Raw genomic sequence first — 17,084 nt, 5'->3', positions numbered from 1 at the left:
AATATTCAGACAATTTTAACAGTCATGACAATTGTTTTTTTCTTTTTTTAAATCCAACCAAAATATTGCAAGTTATTTTATTTGTTTTTCTGTATCCTCTCGTCCTCAGTCTTCACCAGGATCTCGCAGGATTTTATTTGTTAATGTATAAGTATAAAAATCTAATTATTGTATTGTATTCACACAAAACTTTTTTTTTTCAATTAATACATTGGTGTTGAATATCAACACGGTATTGCAATATTTCAGCGTATTTTCTTACTTAAATCTTATAATAAGTTGACGTGACTATAAAGCATCATATCTTCTTCTATAAAGTTGTATAAATGTATAATCATGTCTCATGGATTTGTTGTCGATGTATTATACCAGACCTTCATAGAAAGTTCTCACCACACAGTCCTAATGATTCTCAATACAAGGTTTGATGTTGAAGTTCTGCAGGATCATTGACTGAAGTGTACAAGGCTGCACGGCTGAGTGGTGGAGGTGTGTCGGAGAGACCCTCGTACCTGCCACGGGAGACTGGTTCTATTCAAGGATGTGGACAAACAAGAATCTTACTGGTGGGCTCCACGTAGATCTAGTTATGCAACAAGTGATTCCTGAGGGAAGTAGATTTCATAGACACACGAGCCAGACCTGCAATACACAGAAAGTCCCATGTCCTGGGAGTCCAAGGTCTTGTCTGCTGCTATGAAATACTTCTCTATCTGTATCAAGTGCATTACACATAAACTGTATTTTGTTATACAGAGAATTTGACAGTGTATAGATGGAGAGAAATATGGCTTTATGATGCTTGTTCAGTGTTATTTATGAGAAATAAAAACCTGTCAACTTTGCCTCAGTGTTCTCTCTTCCTCTCTCTGACGTCTGTTGCTTATATCGGACTCTATCGCTCCAGTGTTGGTCCCAAACCATTTGACACTGACAAGCTAGCAATCTTTTGTTAGCGTGTCGTCTTGCTAGCTGTTCCAGAGTCTATTATGGAGCCTCGACTTTTAGCAAAGTCTGCGTAAGAAGCACAGTCTTCACCAGCTATTCAACAGATCCGACCCTTCAAGCCTTTTAGACCATCATCACTAAATAATGTGTTTATTCAAATGGTTTAAACTGTACTTTTCCGCGACACTTTGCGTCACTTTTTAGTAGAGGTGTAAGAACATATCGATAGACTTCAATATAGTGATATTACTTTTCACAATACCGTGTCAGTTTTTAACCGCACCGTCTCGATTTGTGTTTTTTTTATTTGGCTTTCAATCATTTATCATAATTCATTCATGCTTTATTTCAATAAAGTGAGTAAGTCATTGTAGTGATTATAACCTTTATAAAAAAGGTTTACTTTCAGAACATCTAAGTTCTGGTAGATTTAACTGTAACCTTGTCTTCAGGTAAAAATAGCTGAGGTTGGAGAACCACCTTTGATTTATAGTACAAAGGAAACTATTACATTTATGAGGATAATAATTAAATAATAGTTATTATCAATGAACTATGAAACTCTAATTTGAATCAATCTCATTAACTGAAGTCACTACTTGTTTTTCGTGATTATTTGTTCTCACTGAGTAAGAGGCTCTTAAATTGACAGTTAATCACACCAAAATAGAAACGCGAACAGCGATGTAACGTTTTATGAATTAACTTAGTGAACAACAACTTTAAAAAGACATTTAACTGTTGCTGATTTAAAGGTTTTTAAAATGAATATTTGTTTTCACACGTAGTTGGATTTTCTTAATCCAATAATTTAGTAATAAATATTCTAAATTCAATATTTTCTCATTTGTTTCCTTTTGAATTCAGTATAAAAATGTTGGTATAATTGTACCATCAGACAAAACCAACAGAGAACTGATTTAATTGAACAAACTTTCAGCCAATCACAGGAAGCACAGACGATCATGTGATGACGTAGAAACACACAATTAAGTAGCTCCGGGAAATTCAAATTCAAACACAAATTCAGCCTTAAATATAAAAGCTGTTGAATCATATTCTTAAAGAAATAATATTTAATAATCGATTAAAAGTTTCAACAGGTGAAAATTTTAATGTATTCAATATTCTGATGTCACTGATAAACTTCCATATCCAGCCTGGATGGATGAACAAATGTTGAGTAGTTTGAATGGAAATGTTGTGTAAAAACTAAATGTGAACAGTTGTAATAAAATCCTCCTCCAGGCTGACTGTGTCAGATGATGTTGAAGAGGAGCAGTGATGGATGTGGCAGCAGTGAAGGAGGAGAGAGAAGCACCACTGGCTGCTGCATGTATATCTACACTGTGATCATGTGACCTTCTCACTCCAGCTCGGTGGAACCAGGAGTCATTTTCACAATCCCTCCATCAAACAGAGGCCACTCCAAAGTCCACCAGTAGAACAGAGCAAACGTGTTACCAGAAGATACAAACACGTCTCAGATCTGTGTCGGCGTCTAACCTACCCTGTGAGGACGAGCCTCGTCCCAAAGTCTGACCACGAGCAGCACATCCACGACCACCAAGAACATTCTTTCTGACGGGACACTTCTCACCGAGGGCTTTGTGTGCTGCCAAAAATACTAGTGTGCGAGTGTAGAAGTACATGTTGGTTGATGGAGGTGAAGGATAACACAGATGTAATAACTGTGAGGCTTTTATGGGAGAATATCAGAATATTGAATGATTGAATTTAACGTTTCTGTCACGATCTTTAATAAACGGAACCCAAGAGCGAGTGAGAGTCTCAATTATTTATCAAGTTTGGAGCATCTGCCTTTGATACCTCTGGAATGTTTTGTCCTCCTTTTATATCCAGTCAGTTCTTTACGCTGCCGTCTCCCTCGTCTCAGCATCTTTTGAACACCACATTGATGACTTTTAATTAAAGCTGTTATTTCATCTCATAGTTTGAATTGGTCCATGAACGCACCACTTACCGTGTGGATGTGAAGTTTAGAGCGTCAGTCGACAGTTTAGCTGCTGAAGTTACTGCTGAGTGTCAACAATAGAGTCAATGATCAACTTTTGCTTCAGTTCAGAGACGAGTGTTTTCTTTGATTGTATTTCAGGTCGTCAGGTTTATGCTTCATGGAGACTGATGCACTTTATTGTCAGAATAAAAGAAGAGAAAGAAGTGACAGAAGTATGAACGCTACACTTCATATTCATGTTGTCACGTGTGTGCATCATTAGAACATCAACCATCAGAAGATCCTGACATGTGCTCGGCTGTACTTGAGCTTCAACTCTTACAGTCGACTGAACAACAAGTGATGAAAGAGAAAGTTTCTTCAACAATTCTTCACATTCTTTCTTCCTTCAAAACAACACGTTTGTTTCAGGAGCAGATTTCTTCTTTCCTCACTGTCAGCACTTTTCATGATGATTGACAGCAGCTACACACGTTTGATGGAGGAACACACTCACACCCTCAGCTCACACACACACACTGAAGAACCAGAACCAGGAACCTCTTTGAGTCCAAATCCCAGGTACAAAGGTTCAGTGGAGATGAAGAAGGTGTTGAGGTGTTTAAGACCATTAGAGGAGTCACTGTAAAACTCCAAATATCCAGATTCAGGATCGTTGATCTCAACTCTTACTCTGTGAGAGACTTTTCGACTCTTGATGACAGTTTTTATCTTATTGTGACAGAATTTATATCCTTCATCATCAGAGCAGCTCAGACTCCAGGAATAACGGTTCTGTCCAAACTCAGACTCGTCTTCTTTCCCTCCGTCTCTTCTGAGAGTCAGTGCGATAGAAGCTCCTCCTCTCCACTCCAGCTCCCAGGAACATGGTCCAGTCACAGCTTCTCTGCTCATCACCTGAAGACACCGGTGGAATCTGTCGGGATGGTCCAGATAATCCTGATCCTGCGTCACAAGTTCCACCGTCCTGTTGTCGTTGGACAGTAGGAGGCGCCGGTGTGCTGTGTCCGGGTCCAGTGAGAGTGGACGGAAGTCTGAGAGAAGAAGACACGAGAGGTGATGATGGTGGAAGAACTTTCTCTTCAAGACAATCATGGACTCAGTGTCCCAGCAAGCCAGGGAGGGCTGCTCTGTTTGTTGACATCTAGTGGAGATCATCATCAAAGTGAAGTCTTCTGAGACTGGGACCACCTTCAGAGAAGAACCAGGAGAACTGGAACATCCCATAATAATCGTGAGGAGATGACTGTCACATTTGATTGACACCAGTGTGTCCATATCAAGTCAGCAGCTAAACTAGCATGTAGCTAACATGATGTTTCTTCATGTTGTGGAAACATCTCTGCGTTCATCTCCACCATCATCCAGATGAGATGCTGCACTGAGATCTTCTCACTCCACTGAGAACGTGATGATCTTCATTTGCACTCTCAAGTCAAAGAGTGAAAAGCGTGAATGAATGAGTGTGAGATGATGAGGAAAGTCAACATTGCTGCTTCTACATCTGCACGGAGGCTCCTCACCAGCTGCTGCTGGACACCATGTTGGTGACCAGTGTTCTGGGCAGTGACCTGGACTTGATGAAGCTCCATCAGCAGATTCAAGTGTAACATGAAGTCACCAACATCACAACTGCTCCACGAGAAGCTGACAGAGTTGAGGAGTTCTCATCCATCAATCAAATCAAACTTACACTTCTCATCTCCAGATGTTGATCTCTGTGGTCCACGATCCAGCCTGGAGGAAGAAACATTGAGAAGATCAGGTTCATTTGCCTTCAGATGTTTCATGATTTCATGCTGCTAAGTGGACGTTCTTTCATGACTGTGTTGACCACAACAAAGATGGATCTAGAAACACTCGCTCAGTCTCCACTGTCTCCTTGTTCTTCCACTGGTGTCCAGCAGGAGAACATGGAGAAGCTCTGAGAGTTTGATTCATGTGCTCAGTTCAGATGAAGAGTCTGAGCAGCGTCACACACTCACATCTCTCTGCTTCTGATCACATGTTCAGAAGATCTTTGGAGCTCAGTCAGTGAGTTCTGCTGCTCCGTCCATACCTGAGAGTCTCCAGCCTCCAGTCTGGACTCTCCAGTCCAGCAGACAGCAGCTCCAGTCCTGGTCCTCCTGGATCGTTGTAGCTCAGGTCCAGCTCTCTCAGATGGAACGGGTTAGATGTCAGAGCTGAGGCCAGAGAAGAACAACCTCCTGCTGAGATCTGACAGCTTGACAGACTGTAAAGAAGGAGAAACAGTTTCATTAAATCATGAGACCAGAAGAACTGAAGACATGATGTTCTGACCTGAGAGTCTCCAGGTGACAGTGTGGACTCTTCAGTCCAGCAGACAGCAGCTCCACTCCTGGATCCAGCAGGTTGTTGTCACTCAGGTCCAGTTGAGTCAGACTAGAGGACGGAGAGCTGAGGACTGAGGACAGAAGTGAACAACTTCTCTCTGTCAGTCCACAGGAGTTCAGCCTGTGAAAGAGACGAGTGTCGTCAACAAGTGACTTTTTCTCTATTTTGACTTGAAAGACTTGATTTGAGGAAACACTGAACTCTTTACATTCATAAGATCATCACATGATTGTGTGAATATTTGAAGACTTTTCTATCAATCAGGATCAACTTGATCAAACACATGAAATAATGATGTTTTCATCAGTTCAACACTTTCCTGACTTTGTTTCATTATTTATAAAAGTGTCACATGATACACAGAGACTGTTGTGAGAGGATTGATGTTGTTTTTATACCAGAAATAAACACAAGAGAAGAAGAAAAACTAAAGTCACAATAGAAATAAATGAATAAAAGTCATGAGAAAAACAAAGATGTTTGTAGATTATTTTTGAAGGTTGTTTATCAATCAATACATCGATCAACTTGTTTTCATCTGGTGACACCTTTTATTTGTGATTCATGAAAATGTCTCAATTGAAGATTTCTATCAAGTTTTCTTTCTATAAACTTGTTATTTTCTACTTCTAATTATGTTTTCATTCATCAAAGTCTTCAAAGTTTCCCTCCATCATTGTTCAAACATGTGTCGTTTCTTTAAATCTCCAGGTTTCAAATGTTTTCTCTGTATTTCCAGGTTTGAATATGGAGGCCTGCGAGGGTCAAATCAAGAGTTTACTCACCTTTTCATTGATATTTGGAAATAATCTCCTTCCATGTTTCAAGACAATACTTTTGGCAGAGATGGAGACTCGAGTCACACCTATGACTCGTGACTGAGACTCGTTATTTGTGACTCGAGTCAACTGGGACTTATTAATAGTGACTCGACTCATACTAGTTATTTGTGACTCAAGTGTCGACTAGGACTAGTGATTTATGACTTAAGACTTGACACGGACTAGTGATTTATGACTCGAAACTTGACTCAAACTAGTGATTTATGACTCGAAACTTGACTCAAACTAGTGATTTATGACTCGAGACTTGACTCAAACTAGTGAATTATGACTCGAGACTTGACTCGGACTAGTGAATTATGACTCGAGACTTGACTCGGACTAGTGATTTATGACTCGAAATTTGACTCGTAATAGTGATTTTTGACTCGAAACTTGACTCAAACTAGTGATTTATGACTCGAGACTTGACTCAAACTAGTGATTTATGACTCGAAACTTGACTCAAACTAGTGATTTATGACTCGAAACTTGACTCAAACTAGTGATTTATGACTCGAGACTTGACTCAAACTAGTGATTTATGACTCGAAACTTGACTCAAACTAGTGATTTATGACTCGAAACTTGACTCAAACTAGTGATTTATGACTCGAAACTTGACTCAAACTAGTGATTTATGACTCGAAACTTGACTCAAACTAGTGATTTATGACTCGAAACTTGACTCAAACTAGTGATTTAAGACTCGAAACTTGACTCAAACTAGTGATTTATGACTCAAGACTTGACTCAAACTAGTGATTTAAGACTCGAAACTTGACTCAAACTAGTGCTTTAAGACTCGAAACTTGACTCAAACTAGTGATTTAAGACTCGAAACTTGACTCAAACTAGTGATTTATGACTCGAAACTTGACTCAAACTAGTGATTTATGACTCGAGACTTGACTCAAACTAGTGATTTATGACTCGAGACTTGACTCAAACTAGTGATTTAAGACTCGAAACTTGACTCAAACTAGTGATTTATGACTCAAGACTTGACTCAAACTAGTGATTTAAGACTCGAAACTTGACTCAAACTAGTGATTTAAGACTCGAAACTTGACTCAAACTAGTGATTTATGACTCGAGACTTGATTCAAACTAGTGATTTATGACTCGAGACTTGACTCAAACTAGTGATTTATGACTCGAGACTTGACTCAAACTAGTGATTTATGACTCGAGACTTGATTCGGACTAGTGATTTATGACTCGAGACTTGACTCGGACTAGAGATTTATGACTCGAGACTTGACTCGGACTAGTGATTTATGACTCGAGACTTGACTCGGACTAGAGATTTATGACTCGAAACTTGAGTCGGACTAATGATTTATGACTTGAGACTTGACTCTGACTAGTGATTTATGACTCGAGACTTGACTGGGACTAGTGATTTATGACTCGAGTCTTGACTCTGACTAGTGATTTATGACTCGAGACTTGACTCGGACTAGTGATTTATGACTCGAGACTTGACTCGAACTAGTGATTTATGACTCGAGACTTGACTCGGACTAGAGATTTATGACTCGAAACTTGAGTCGGACTAGTGATTTATGACTCGAGACTTGACTCAAACTAGTGATTTATGACTCGAGACTTGACTCGAACTAGTGATTTATGACTCGAGACTTGACTCGGACTAGAGATTTATGACTCGAAACTTGAGTCGGACTAGTGATTTATGACTCGAGACTTGACTCGGACTAGTGATTTATGACTCGAGACTTGACTCGAACTAGTGATTTATGACTCGAGACTTGACTCGGACTAGAGATTTATGACTCGAAACTTGAGTCGGACTAGTGATTTATGACTCGAGACTTGACACAGACTAGTGATTTATGACTCGAGACTTGACTCGGACTAGTGATTTATGACTTGAAACTTAACTCGGACTAGTGATTTATGACTCGAGACTTGACTCGAACTAGTGATTTATGACTCGAGACTTGACTCGGACTAGAGATTTATGACTCGAAACTTGACTCGAACTAGTGATTTATGACTCGAGACTTGACTCGGACTAGTGATTTATGACTCGAGACTTGACTCGGACTAGTGATTTATGACTTGAAACTTAACTCGGACTAATGATTTATGACTCGAGTCTTGACTCTGACTAGTGATTAATGACTCGAGACTTGACTCGGACTAATGATTTATGACTCGAGACTTGACTCGGACTAATGATTTATGACTCGAGTCTTGACTCTGACTAGTGATTTATGACTCGAGACTTGACTCGGACTAGTGATTTATGACTCGAGACTTGACTCGGACTAGTGATTTATGACTCGAGACTTGACTCGGACTAGAGATTTATGACTCGAGACTTGACTCGGACTAGTGATTTATGACTCGAGACTTGACTCGGACTAGAGATTTATGACTCGAAACTTGAGTCGGACTAATGATTTATGACTTGAGACTTGACTCTGACTAGTGATTTATGACTCGAGACTTGACTGGGACTAGTGATTTATGACTCGAGTCTTGACTCTGACTAGTGATTTATGACTCGAGACTTGACTCGGACTAGTGATTTATGACTCGAGACTTGACTCGAACTAGTGATTTATGACTCGAGTCTTGACTCTGACTAGTGATTTATGACTCGAGACTTGACTCGGACTAGTGATTTATGACTCGAGACTTGACTCGGACTAGTGATTTATGACTCGAGACTTGACTCGAACTAGTGATTTATGACTCGAGACTTGACTCGGACTAGAGATTTATGACTCGAAACTTGAGTCGGACTTGTGATTTATGACTCGAGACTTGACTCGGACTAGTGATTTATGACTCGAGACTTGACTCGGACTAGTGATTTATGACTTGAAACTTAACTCGGACTAATGATTTATGACTCGAGTTTTGACTCGTACTAGTGATGTGTGACTCGACACTTGACTCGGACTAGTGATTTATGACTCGAGACTTGACTCGGACTAGTGATTTATGACTCGAAACTTGACTCGGACTAGAGATTTATGACTCGAAACTTGACTCGGACTAGTGATGTGTGACTCGACACTTGACTCGGACTAGTGATGTGTGACTCGAAACTTGACTCGGACTAGTGATGTGTGACTCGACACTTGACTCGGACTAGTGATGTGTGACTCGACACTTGACTCGGACTAGTGATGTGTGACTCGACACTTGACTCGGACTAGTGATGTGTGACTCGAAACTTGACTCGGACTAGTGATGTGTGACTCGACACTTGACTCGGACTAGTGATGTGTGACTCGAGACTTGACTCGGACTAGTGATGTGTGACTCGACACTTGACACGGACTAGTGATGTGTGACTCGACACCTGACTCGGACTAGTGATGTGTGACTCGACACTTGACTCGGACTAGTGATTTATGACTCGACACTTGACTCGGACTAGTGATTTATGACTCGACACTTGACTCGGACTAGTGATGTGTGACTCGACACTTGACTCGGACTAGTGATTTATGACTCGACACTTGACTCGGACTAGTGATGTGTGACTCGACACTTGACTCGGACTAGTGATGTGTGACTCGACACTTGACTCGGACTAGTGATGTGTGACTCGACACCTGACTCGGACTAGTGATGTGTGACTCGACACTTGACTCGGACTAGTGATGTGTGACTCGACACTTGACTCGGACTAGTGATGTGTGACTCGACACCTGACTCGGACTAGTGATGTGTGACTCGACACTTGACTCGGACTAGTGATGTGTGACTCGACACTTGACTCGGACTAGTGATGTGTGACTCGACACCTGACTCGGACTAGTGATGTGTGACTCGACACTTGACTCGGACTAGTGATGTGTGACTCGACACTTGACTCGGACTAGTGATGTGTGACTCGACACCTGACTCGGACTAGTGATGTGTGACTCGAAACTTGACTCGGACTAGTGATGTGTGACTCGACACTTGACTCGGACTAGTGATGTGTGACTCGACACTTGACTCGGACTAGTGATGTGTGACTCGAAACTTGACTCGGACTAGTGATGTGTGACTCGACACTTGACTCGGACTAGTGATGTGTGACTCGACACTTGACTCGGACTAGTGATGTGTGACTCGACACTTGACACGGACTAGTGATGTGTGACTCGACACCTGACTCGGACTAGTGATGTGTGACTCGACACTTGACTCGGACTAGTGATTTATGACTCGACACTTGACTCGGACTAGTGATTTATGACTCGACACTTGACTCGGACTAGTGATGTGTGACTCGACACTTGACTCGGACTAGTGATTTATGACTCGACACTTGACTCGGACTAGTGATGTGTGACTCGACACTTGACTCGGACTAGTGATGTGTGACTCGACACTTGACTCGGACTAGTGATGTGTGACTCGACACCTGACTCGGACTAGTGATGTGTGACTCGACACTTGACTCGGACTAGTGATGTGTGACTCGACACTTGACTCGGACTAGTGATGTGTGACTCGACACCTGACTCGGACTAGTGATGTGTGACTCGACACTTGACTCGGACTAGTGATGTGTGACTCGACACTTGACTCGGACTAGTGATGTGTGACGAACAAAACAACAAGAGAAAGGAAGAGAGAAATCAAGAATGGTGACAAAGATGAGTAGAAATGAAGAGATAAGAGCAGGATGTGTGATGACACTGTTCAATATTGTGATGATGATATGACTTGTGATGAAGAAGAACATGTTTCAGTTTTCATACAGTTCCTGATGTGTTTATCACACATGCTCACATCACCATGAACATTACCCTGCATTGAAATCTAGAAACAGAACAAGTTAGAACATCACAAGTGTCACTCAAATGTCTTTGAATGTATTTGAGATCAGTAAATATGTGTCAACATACTGAACAGCACGACCCCAGCAGAAGTCAAAATAAACAAAGTTCAAGTGTCAGAACCTGCTGAAGACTGATGTCACTTAGAATCAGCTGCTTCATTGAAGAACAAACTGAAGACAAAACTTTGACTCTCTGGAGTCTCACCTCTGACTTTCACATTTCAGCTCTGAAGCTGTAGAAATGATGTTCTGACCTGAGAGTCTCCAGGTGACAGTGTGGACTCTTCAGTCCAGCAGACAGCAGCTCCACTCCTGGATCCTTCAGGTCGTTGTGACTCAGGTCCAGTTGAGTCAGACTAGAGGACGGAGAGCTGAGGACTGAGGACAGAAGTGAACAACTTCTCTCTGTCAGTCCACAGTAGCTCAGCCTGTGAAAGAGACGGAAACGTCAACAAGTGACTTTTTCTCTATTTTGACTTGAAAGACTTGATTTGAGGAAACACTGAACTCTTTACATTCATAAGATCATCACATGATTGTGTGAATATTTGAAGACTTTTCTATCAATCAGGATCAACTTGATCAAACACATGAAATAATGATGTTTTCATCAGTTCAACACTTTCCTGACTTTGTTTCATTATTTATAAAAGTGTCACATGATACACAGAGACTGTTGTGAGAGGATTGATGTTGTTTTTATACCAGAAACAAACACAAGAGAAGAAGAAAAACTAAAGTCACAATAGAAATAAATGAATAAAAGTCATGAGAAAAACAAAGATGTTTGTAGATTATTTTTGAAGGTTGTTTATCAATCAATACATCGATTAACTTGTTTTCATCTGGTGACACCTTTTATTTGTGATTCATGAAAATGTCTCAATTGAAGATTTCTATAAAGTTTTCTTTCTATAAACTTGTTATTTTCTACTTCTAATTATGTTTTCATTCATCAAAGTCTTCAAAGTTTCCCTCCATCATTGTTCAAACATGTGTCGTTTCTTTAAATCTCCAGGTTTCAAATGTTTTCTCTGTATTTCCAGGTTTGAATATGGAGGCCTGCGAGGGTCAAATCAAGAGTTTACTCACCTTTTCATTGATATTTGGAAATAATCTCCTTCCATGTTTCAAGACAATACTTTTGGCAGAGATGGAGACTCGAGTCACACCTATGACTCGTGACTGAGACTCGGAATTTGTGACTCGAGTCAACTGGGACTTATTTATAGTGACTCGACTCATACTAGTTATTTGTGACTCAAGTGTCGACTAGGACTAGTGATTTATGACTTAAGACTTGACCTAAACTAGTGATTTGTGACTTGAGACCTGAGTCGTCCTTGTGATTTGGGGCTTGAGAGTCGACTCAGATTCTGGATCTGTTACTTGAGACTTGACTCGGACTAGTTATTTGTCTCTTCAGTGTTCACTGGGACTAGGAATGTGTGACTTGATATGAGAATTAACTTTAACTTGTGACTCGACACTTGAATCGGACTTGTAACTATAAACTTGACTCAGACTCGTGTTCTCTGACTCAAGACTTGACTCGGACTGGTGATTTGTAATTCGAAACTTGCCCCCAATGAGTTATTTCTGACTAGAGAGTCGACTCAGACAAGTTATTAGTGACTCGACACTTGACCTGGAATAGTGATGTGTGACTCGAGAGTCAAATCCTACTAGTTACTTGCGACTCAAGAGTCGACTTGAACTTGTGATTTGTGACTCGAGAGTTGATTCATGCTAGTGATTTATGACTCGAGAGTCGACTCCTCTAATTGATGTGTGACTTGAACTCAGGATTATTTACTGTAGACCCGACTTGACAAAACTCTCTGGAGTCTCACCTCTGACTTTCACATTTCAGCTCTGAAGCTGTAGAAATGATGTTCTGACCTGAGAGTCTCCAGGTGACAGTGTGGACTCTTCAGTCCAGCAGACAGCAGCTCCACTCCTGGATCCTTCAGGTCGAAGTTTCTACTCAGGTCCAGTTGAGTCAGACTAGAGGACGGAGAGCTGAGGACTGAGGACAGAAGTGAACAACTTCTCTCTGTCAGTTTACAGTCTCTCAGCCTGAAAAAAATGAAACAGGAAATCAAACGTTGATGTTTATATCTTCAGAGATGTTCCAATGATCCACTTACAGAACTTTATGTGAAGCTTGAACCATCGGCAGAAGCCTCTCAAGAACCTCCTCTGAAGCAGAGTATTTCTTCAGGTCAAACTCGTCCAGATGTTCCTCTGAGGACAGTAAGATGAAGGCCAGGGTGGACCATTGAGCAGGAGACAGTTGATCTGTGGAGAGACGTCCTGATCTCAGCTGCTGTTGGACCTCCTCCACCAGAGAAGTGTCCTTCACTTCATTCAGACAGTGGAACAGGTTGATGATTCTCTCTGGAGACACATTCTCACTGATCTTCTTCTTAATGAGCTTTGCTGTGTCCTGATTGGTCCAAGAGCTTCTTCCTGTTTGTTTCAATAAACCTGTCAGGAGACTCTGGCTGGTCTGCAGAGAAAGACCCAGAAGGAAGCGCAGGAACAAGTCCAGATGTCCATTTGGACTTTCTACAGCATCATTGATTTCTTTCTGGTAGAACTTTTCTATGTCAACGATTCTTGACTGCAGGTTGACTTCAGAGTTGAAGAACTTCTGGTGAACATGAAGAGCAGCCAGAAACTCCTGAAGACTCAGGTGGATGAAGCAGAACATCTGGTCCTGGTACAGTCCTCTCTCCTCTCTGAAGATCTGAGTGAACACTCCTGAGTGAAGTGAAGCAGCTGTGATGTCGATGTCACTCTCTGTCAGGTCTGATTCATAGAAGACCAAGTTTCCTTTCTTCAGGTGCTCAAAAGCCAGTTTTCCCAGAGACTCCATCATCTTGCTGCTCTCAGGATCCCAAACTGTGTCTGTCCAAGCTGCTCCATGGTACTTCAGCTTCTTGACTTTGGACAGAACCACCAGGAAGTAGATGAACATCTCAGTCAGGGTGTTGGGCAGCTGTCCTGTGTCTCCGCTCTTCAACATGTCCTCCAGAACTGTGGCAGTGATCCAGCAGAAGATCGGGATGTGACACATGATGTGGAGGCTTCGGGAGGTCTTGATGTGAGAGATGATGGTGCTGGTCTGCTCCTCATCACTGGACCTCTTCCTGAAGTACTCCTCCTTCTGGAGGTCAGTGAACCCTCTGACCTCTGTCACCATGTCCACACACTCAGGAGGGATCTGATTGGCTGCTGCAGGTCGTGTGGTCATCCAGAGACGAGCTGAGGGAAGAAGATTCCCTCTGATGAGGTTTGTCAGGAGGACGTCTACTGAGGTGGACTCTGTAGCTGCTGTCAAGACCCGACTGTTGAGGAAGTCCAGAGGGAGTCGACACTCGTCCAGACCGTCAAGGATGAACAGAACCTCGAGTCCTTCAAAACTGCTGAGATCTTTGGTTTCAGGAAAGAAAAGATGAACAAGTTCCACCAAACTCAACTTCTTCTCTTTCAGCAGGTTCAGCTCTCTGAAGGTGAAAGGAAACATGAAGTGGAAGTTCTGGTGAGCTTTGCCTTCAGTCCAGTCCAGAGTGACCTTCTGTGTCAGGAGGGTCTTCCCAATGCCAGCCACGCCCTTCGTCAGCAGGCTCCTGATTGGTGGGTCTCTCTCAGGTGAGGCTTTAAAGAGGTCTTCTTGTCTGATGGTGGTTTCTGGTCTGGTCTGGTTCCTGGTGGCTGCTTCGATCTGTCGGACCTCGTGCTCCTGGTTGACCTGGTCTGTGCCCCCCTCAGTGATGTAGAGCTCCGTGTAGATCTGATTCAGAGGAGCAGAGTTTCCTGCTTTAGCGACCCCCTCAGACACACTGTGGAACTTCTTCTTCAGGCTCCTCTTCAGCCGTCGTTGAATCTTTTCTACACGACTTCCTGAAGAAGAGAAGTCACATGAGTCACAAGATTCTAAAAGCTGAAGATCAATCTTCTCAGCAGCTGCAGGAATTTCAATCTCAAATGTTCTAATAGATTCAAGACTTCATTTTCAGCAGGTTGAAGGTTCAAATCCTCTTACTTCCCCACAGAAGACCAGCAAGCTCCTCCTGCTTCATGCTCCTCAGGAGGTTCAGGATGATCTTCAGGAAATCTTCTCTGTTGCTCCTCATCTGCTCCTCTTCACACTTCAACTCCTCCTCTTCCTCATCCTCCAGGTGTTTCTGCTCACCTGGTCTGAGAAACTTCTTCACTCTCTTCAGTTCCTCCTTCACCAGGGTCATGACCTTCTCCTCCAACAGCTGAAACACAAACATGTGACTTGATCATGTGACCTACAGAGGTCACCAGAGGTATGTCTCAGTCTCAGGACCAGAGAGTCTGAGTCACATTCAAATCTCATCTTCTCTCTAAAACTAAACAAGAGTCTCAGCCACACCAGACCTTCTACTTCATGTATGAAGCTGACAGGTGGAGTTGTCCAGGATCAGAGCTTCATGAAGCAGCAGAAGCAGCTGACTGGTGAGTTAGCAGCTGTTGTAGTCAGCAGGTGAGGCTGAAGACTTGAACGTACCTGAAGTGTGGAGTCCACATCTGTCTGATGCTGCTGGACACACTGGAGACTGAGAACATCCGAGACCTGCTGATCCTCTCTGTGAAGAACATCAGGCCGTCAATAAGTTCTGTCTACTTCTACAAGGACACCAATGATCTGAGCAAGACTCTGACTCTTCCATGTGCAGACCACCTAAGATAGAATCTTCCACATTCATGGAAAACCAGGTGAAACACAAGTTTGTCTCACACTTCAGTCGTGATTTCATTCTCATGGCTGCAGTTTGTTGCTTCTTCTCTTGTGAGTCGACTTTCCTCCACGACTGTCTGCAGCACTTTTGACGAGCAGTTCGTGAAGCTCAATAAAAGAGAAGTTTTGAGCTGCATTGACTCATGAACATCTTCAGTTGAAGTCACCAAGAGTCACTAACTGCTGATAGAAACACACACAGCTGTGAGTGAAAGAATGATTGTTGAGGATCAACTAACAGTCTTTGACGACTCAAACATTCCCTCAATCATTGAATCAGTGACTCTTAAATCACTTGAAGTATTTTCTCTTATCAGTGACCTTCATCTGAGGCGCTCATATGATCCACGTGAATGTTGCATCACAAGAAAAACACTCAAATCAAACTTGACTTTTGATGAATATTTCATCACGTTTGTTGTGTGTCAAGTTTCACAAGACTTCAGGTGGAGGAGAAGAAAAGTAGTTGCACTATTTAGAATTCTTCTTCTTGACTCAACAACTGAAGAGACTGTTGGTCGTCACATGATACAAACTTCTTCAACAACAGATGGAATGATCCAGTGAAATGAATTCACTGTATTTGACATCAAGTTGTGGATTTCTTCATGAGTCCAACAGCACCTGTCTGTCCCACAGCAGCTGCACATGCAATATTCTGTGGTGAATGTAAAATAAACATTCAATTGAAATACTGCAAACACTGCCATTAATTCTCTCCCTCTCTGTCTCTCTTTCACCACCAGTTTCCACTGCTTCGATGATGACACCCAGCTCTACCTTCCATGCAAACCCAACTCGTCACTTCCACCCCCACACTGGAACTCTCTCTCCCTCTTTACAGCTCAGCTCAAAACCACCTGTATTGTGTGATTTTATTGTATTGTGTGATTTTATTGTATTGTGTGATTTTATTGTATTTGTGATTTTATTGTGCAGCGACCTTGAGTCTCCTGAGAGATGGTTTTAAATAAGATTTATTATTATTGTTATTTTCTTCTTCCTCTCATGTGTATAGATATACTGTATAGTTTTCTCTGCATATTTAAATAAACACTAGATGTTCTCATGTTGCTCCTGTTGTCTCTCACCTCTGATGCTTCTGTTCACCTTTGAAGTTAATATCTCTTCCCATAGACCTGTCACTCTTCAGAGACACACAGCTGGGAGCAGGTCCAGGTCCAGGTCCAGGTCCAGGTCCAGGTCCAGGTCCAGGTCCAGGTCCAGGTCCAGCAGATGTACGTAGCTTTGATCTGAACAAACACAAGTCGCAGTGAGAAAGTATTTCCAGTATTTGAAGGTGTGATGTGTTACGACCTCCACTGATCAGATTTAGCCTCTAACAGGAAGGGTCAGTTCCATGCACTGTAACTGGGAGTTAAGTTTGGTTCT

General features: G+C 42.1%; 1 protein-coding gene across 1 annotated transcript; it reads right to left on the bottom strand.

Moving 5' to 3' along the window:
- Nucleotides 1-3,173: 3,173 nt before the first annotated feature.
- LOC148083134 (NLR family CARD domain-containing protein 3-like) lies at nt 3,174-15,554 on the bottom strand (the record flags this gene model as incomplete). Its single annotated transcript, XM_087785606.1, has 9 exons — nt 3,174-3,960; nt 4,620-4,663; nt 4,986-5,159; nt 5,228-5,401; nt 11,173-11,346; nt 12,821-12,997; nt 13,069-14,827; nt 14,970-15,189; nt 15,462-15,554. Coding segments are annotated over 9 exons (3,357 nt in total), but the record flags the coding sequence as incomplete, so codon positions are not given.
- Nucleotides 15,555-17,084: the final 1,530 nt, after the last annotated feature.

Source organism: Callionymus lyra, chromosome 3 (genome assembly GCF_982586985.1).
Source record: "Callionymus lyra chromosome 3, fCalLyr1.hap1.1, whole genome shotgun sequence".
In the NCBI taxonomy this organism is placed as follows: Eukaryota; Metazoa; Chordata; class Actinopteri; order Syngnathiformes; family Callionymidae; genus Callionymus; species Callionymus lyra.
Note: the sequence above shows the minus strand (reverse complement) of the source record. Positions and strands in the feature narration are given on the sequence as shown.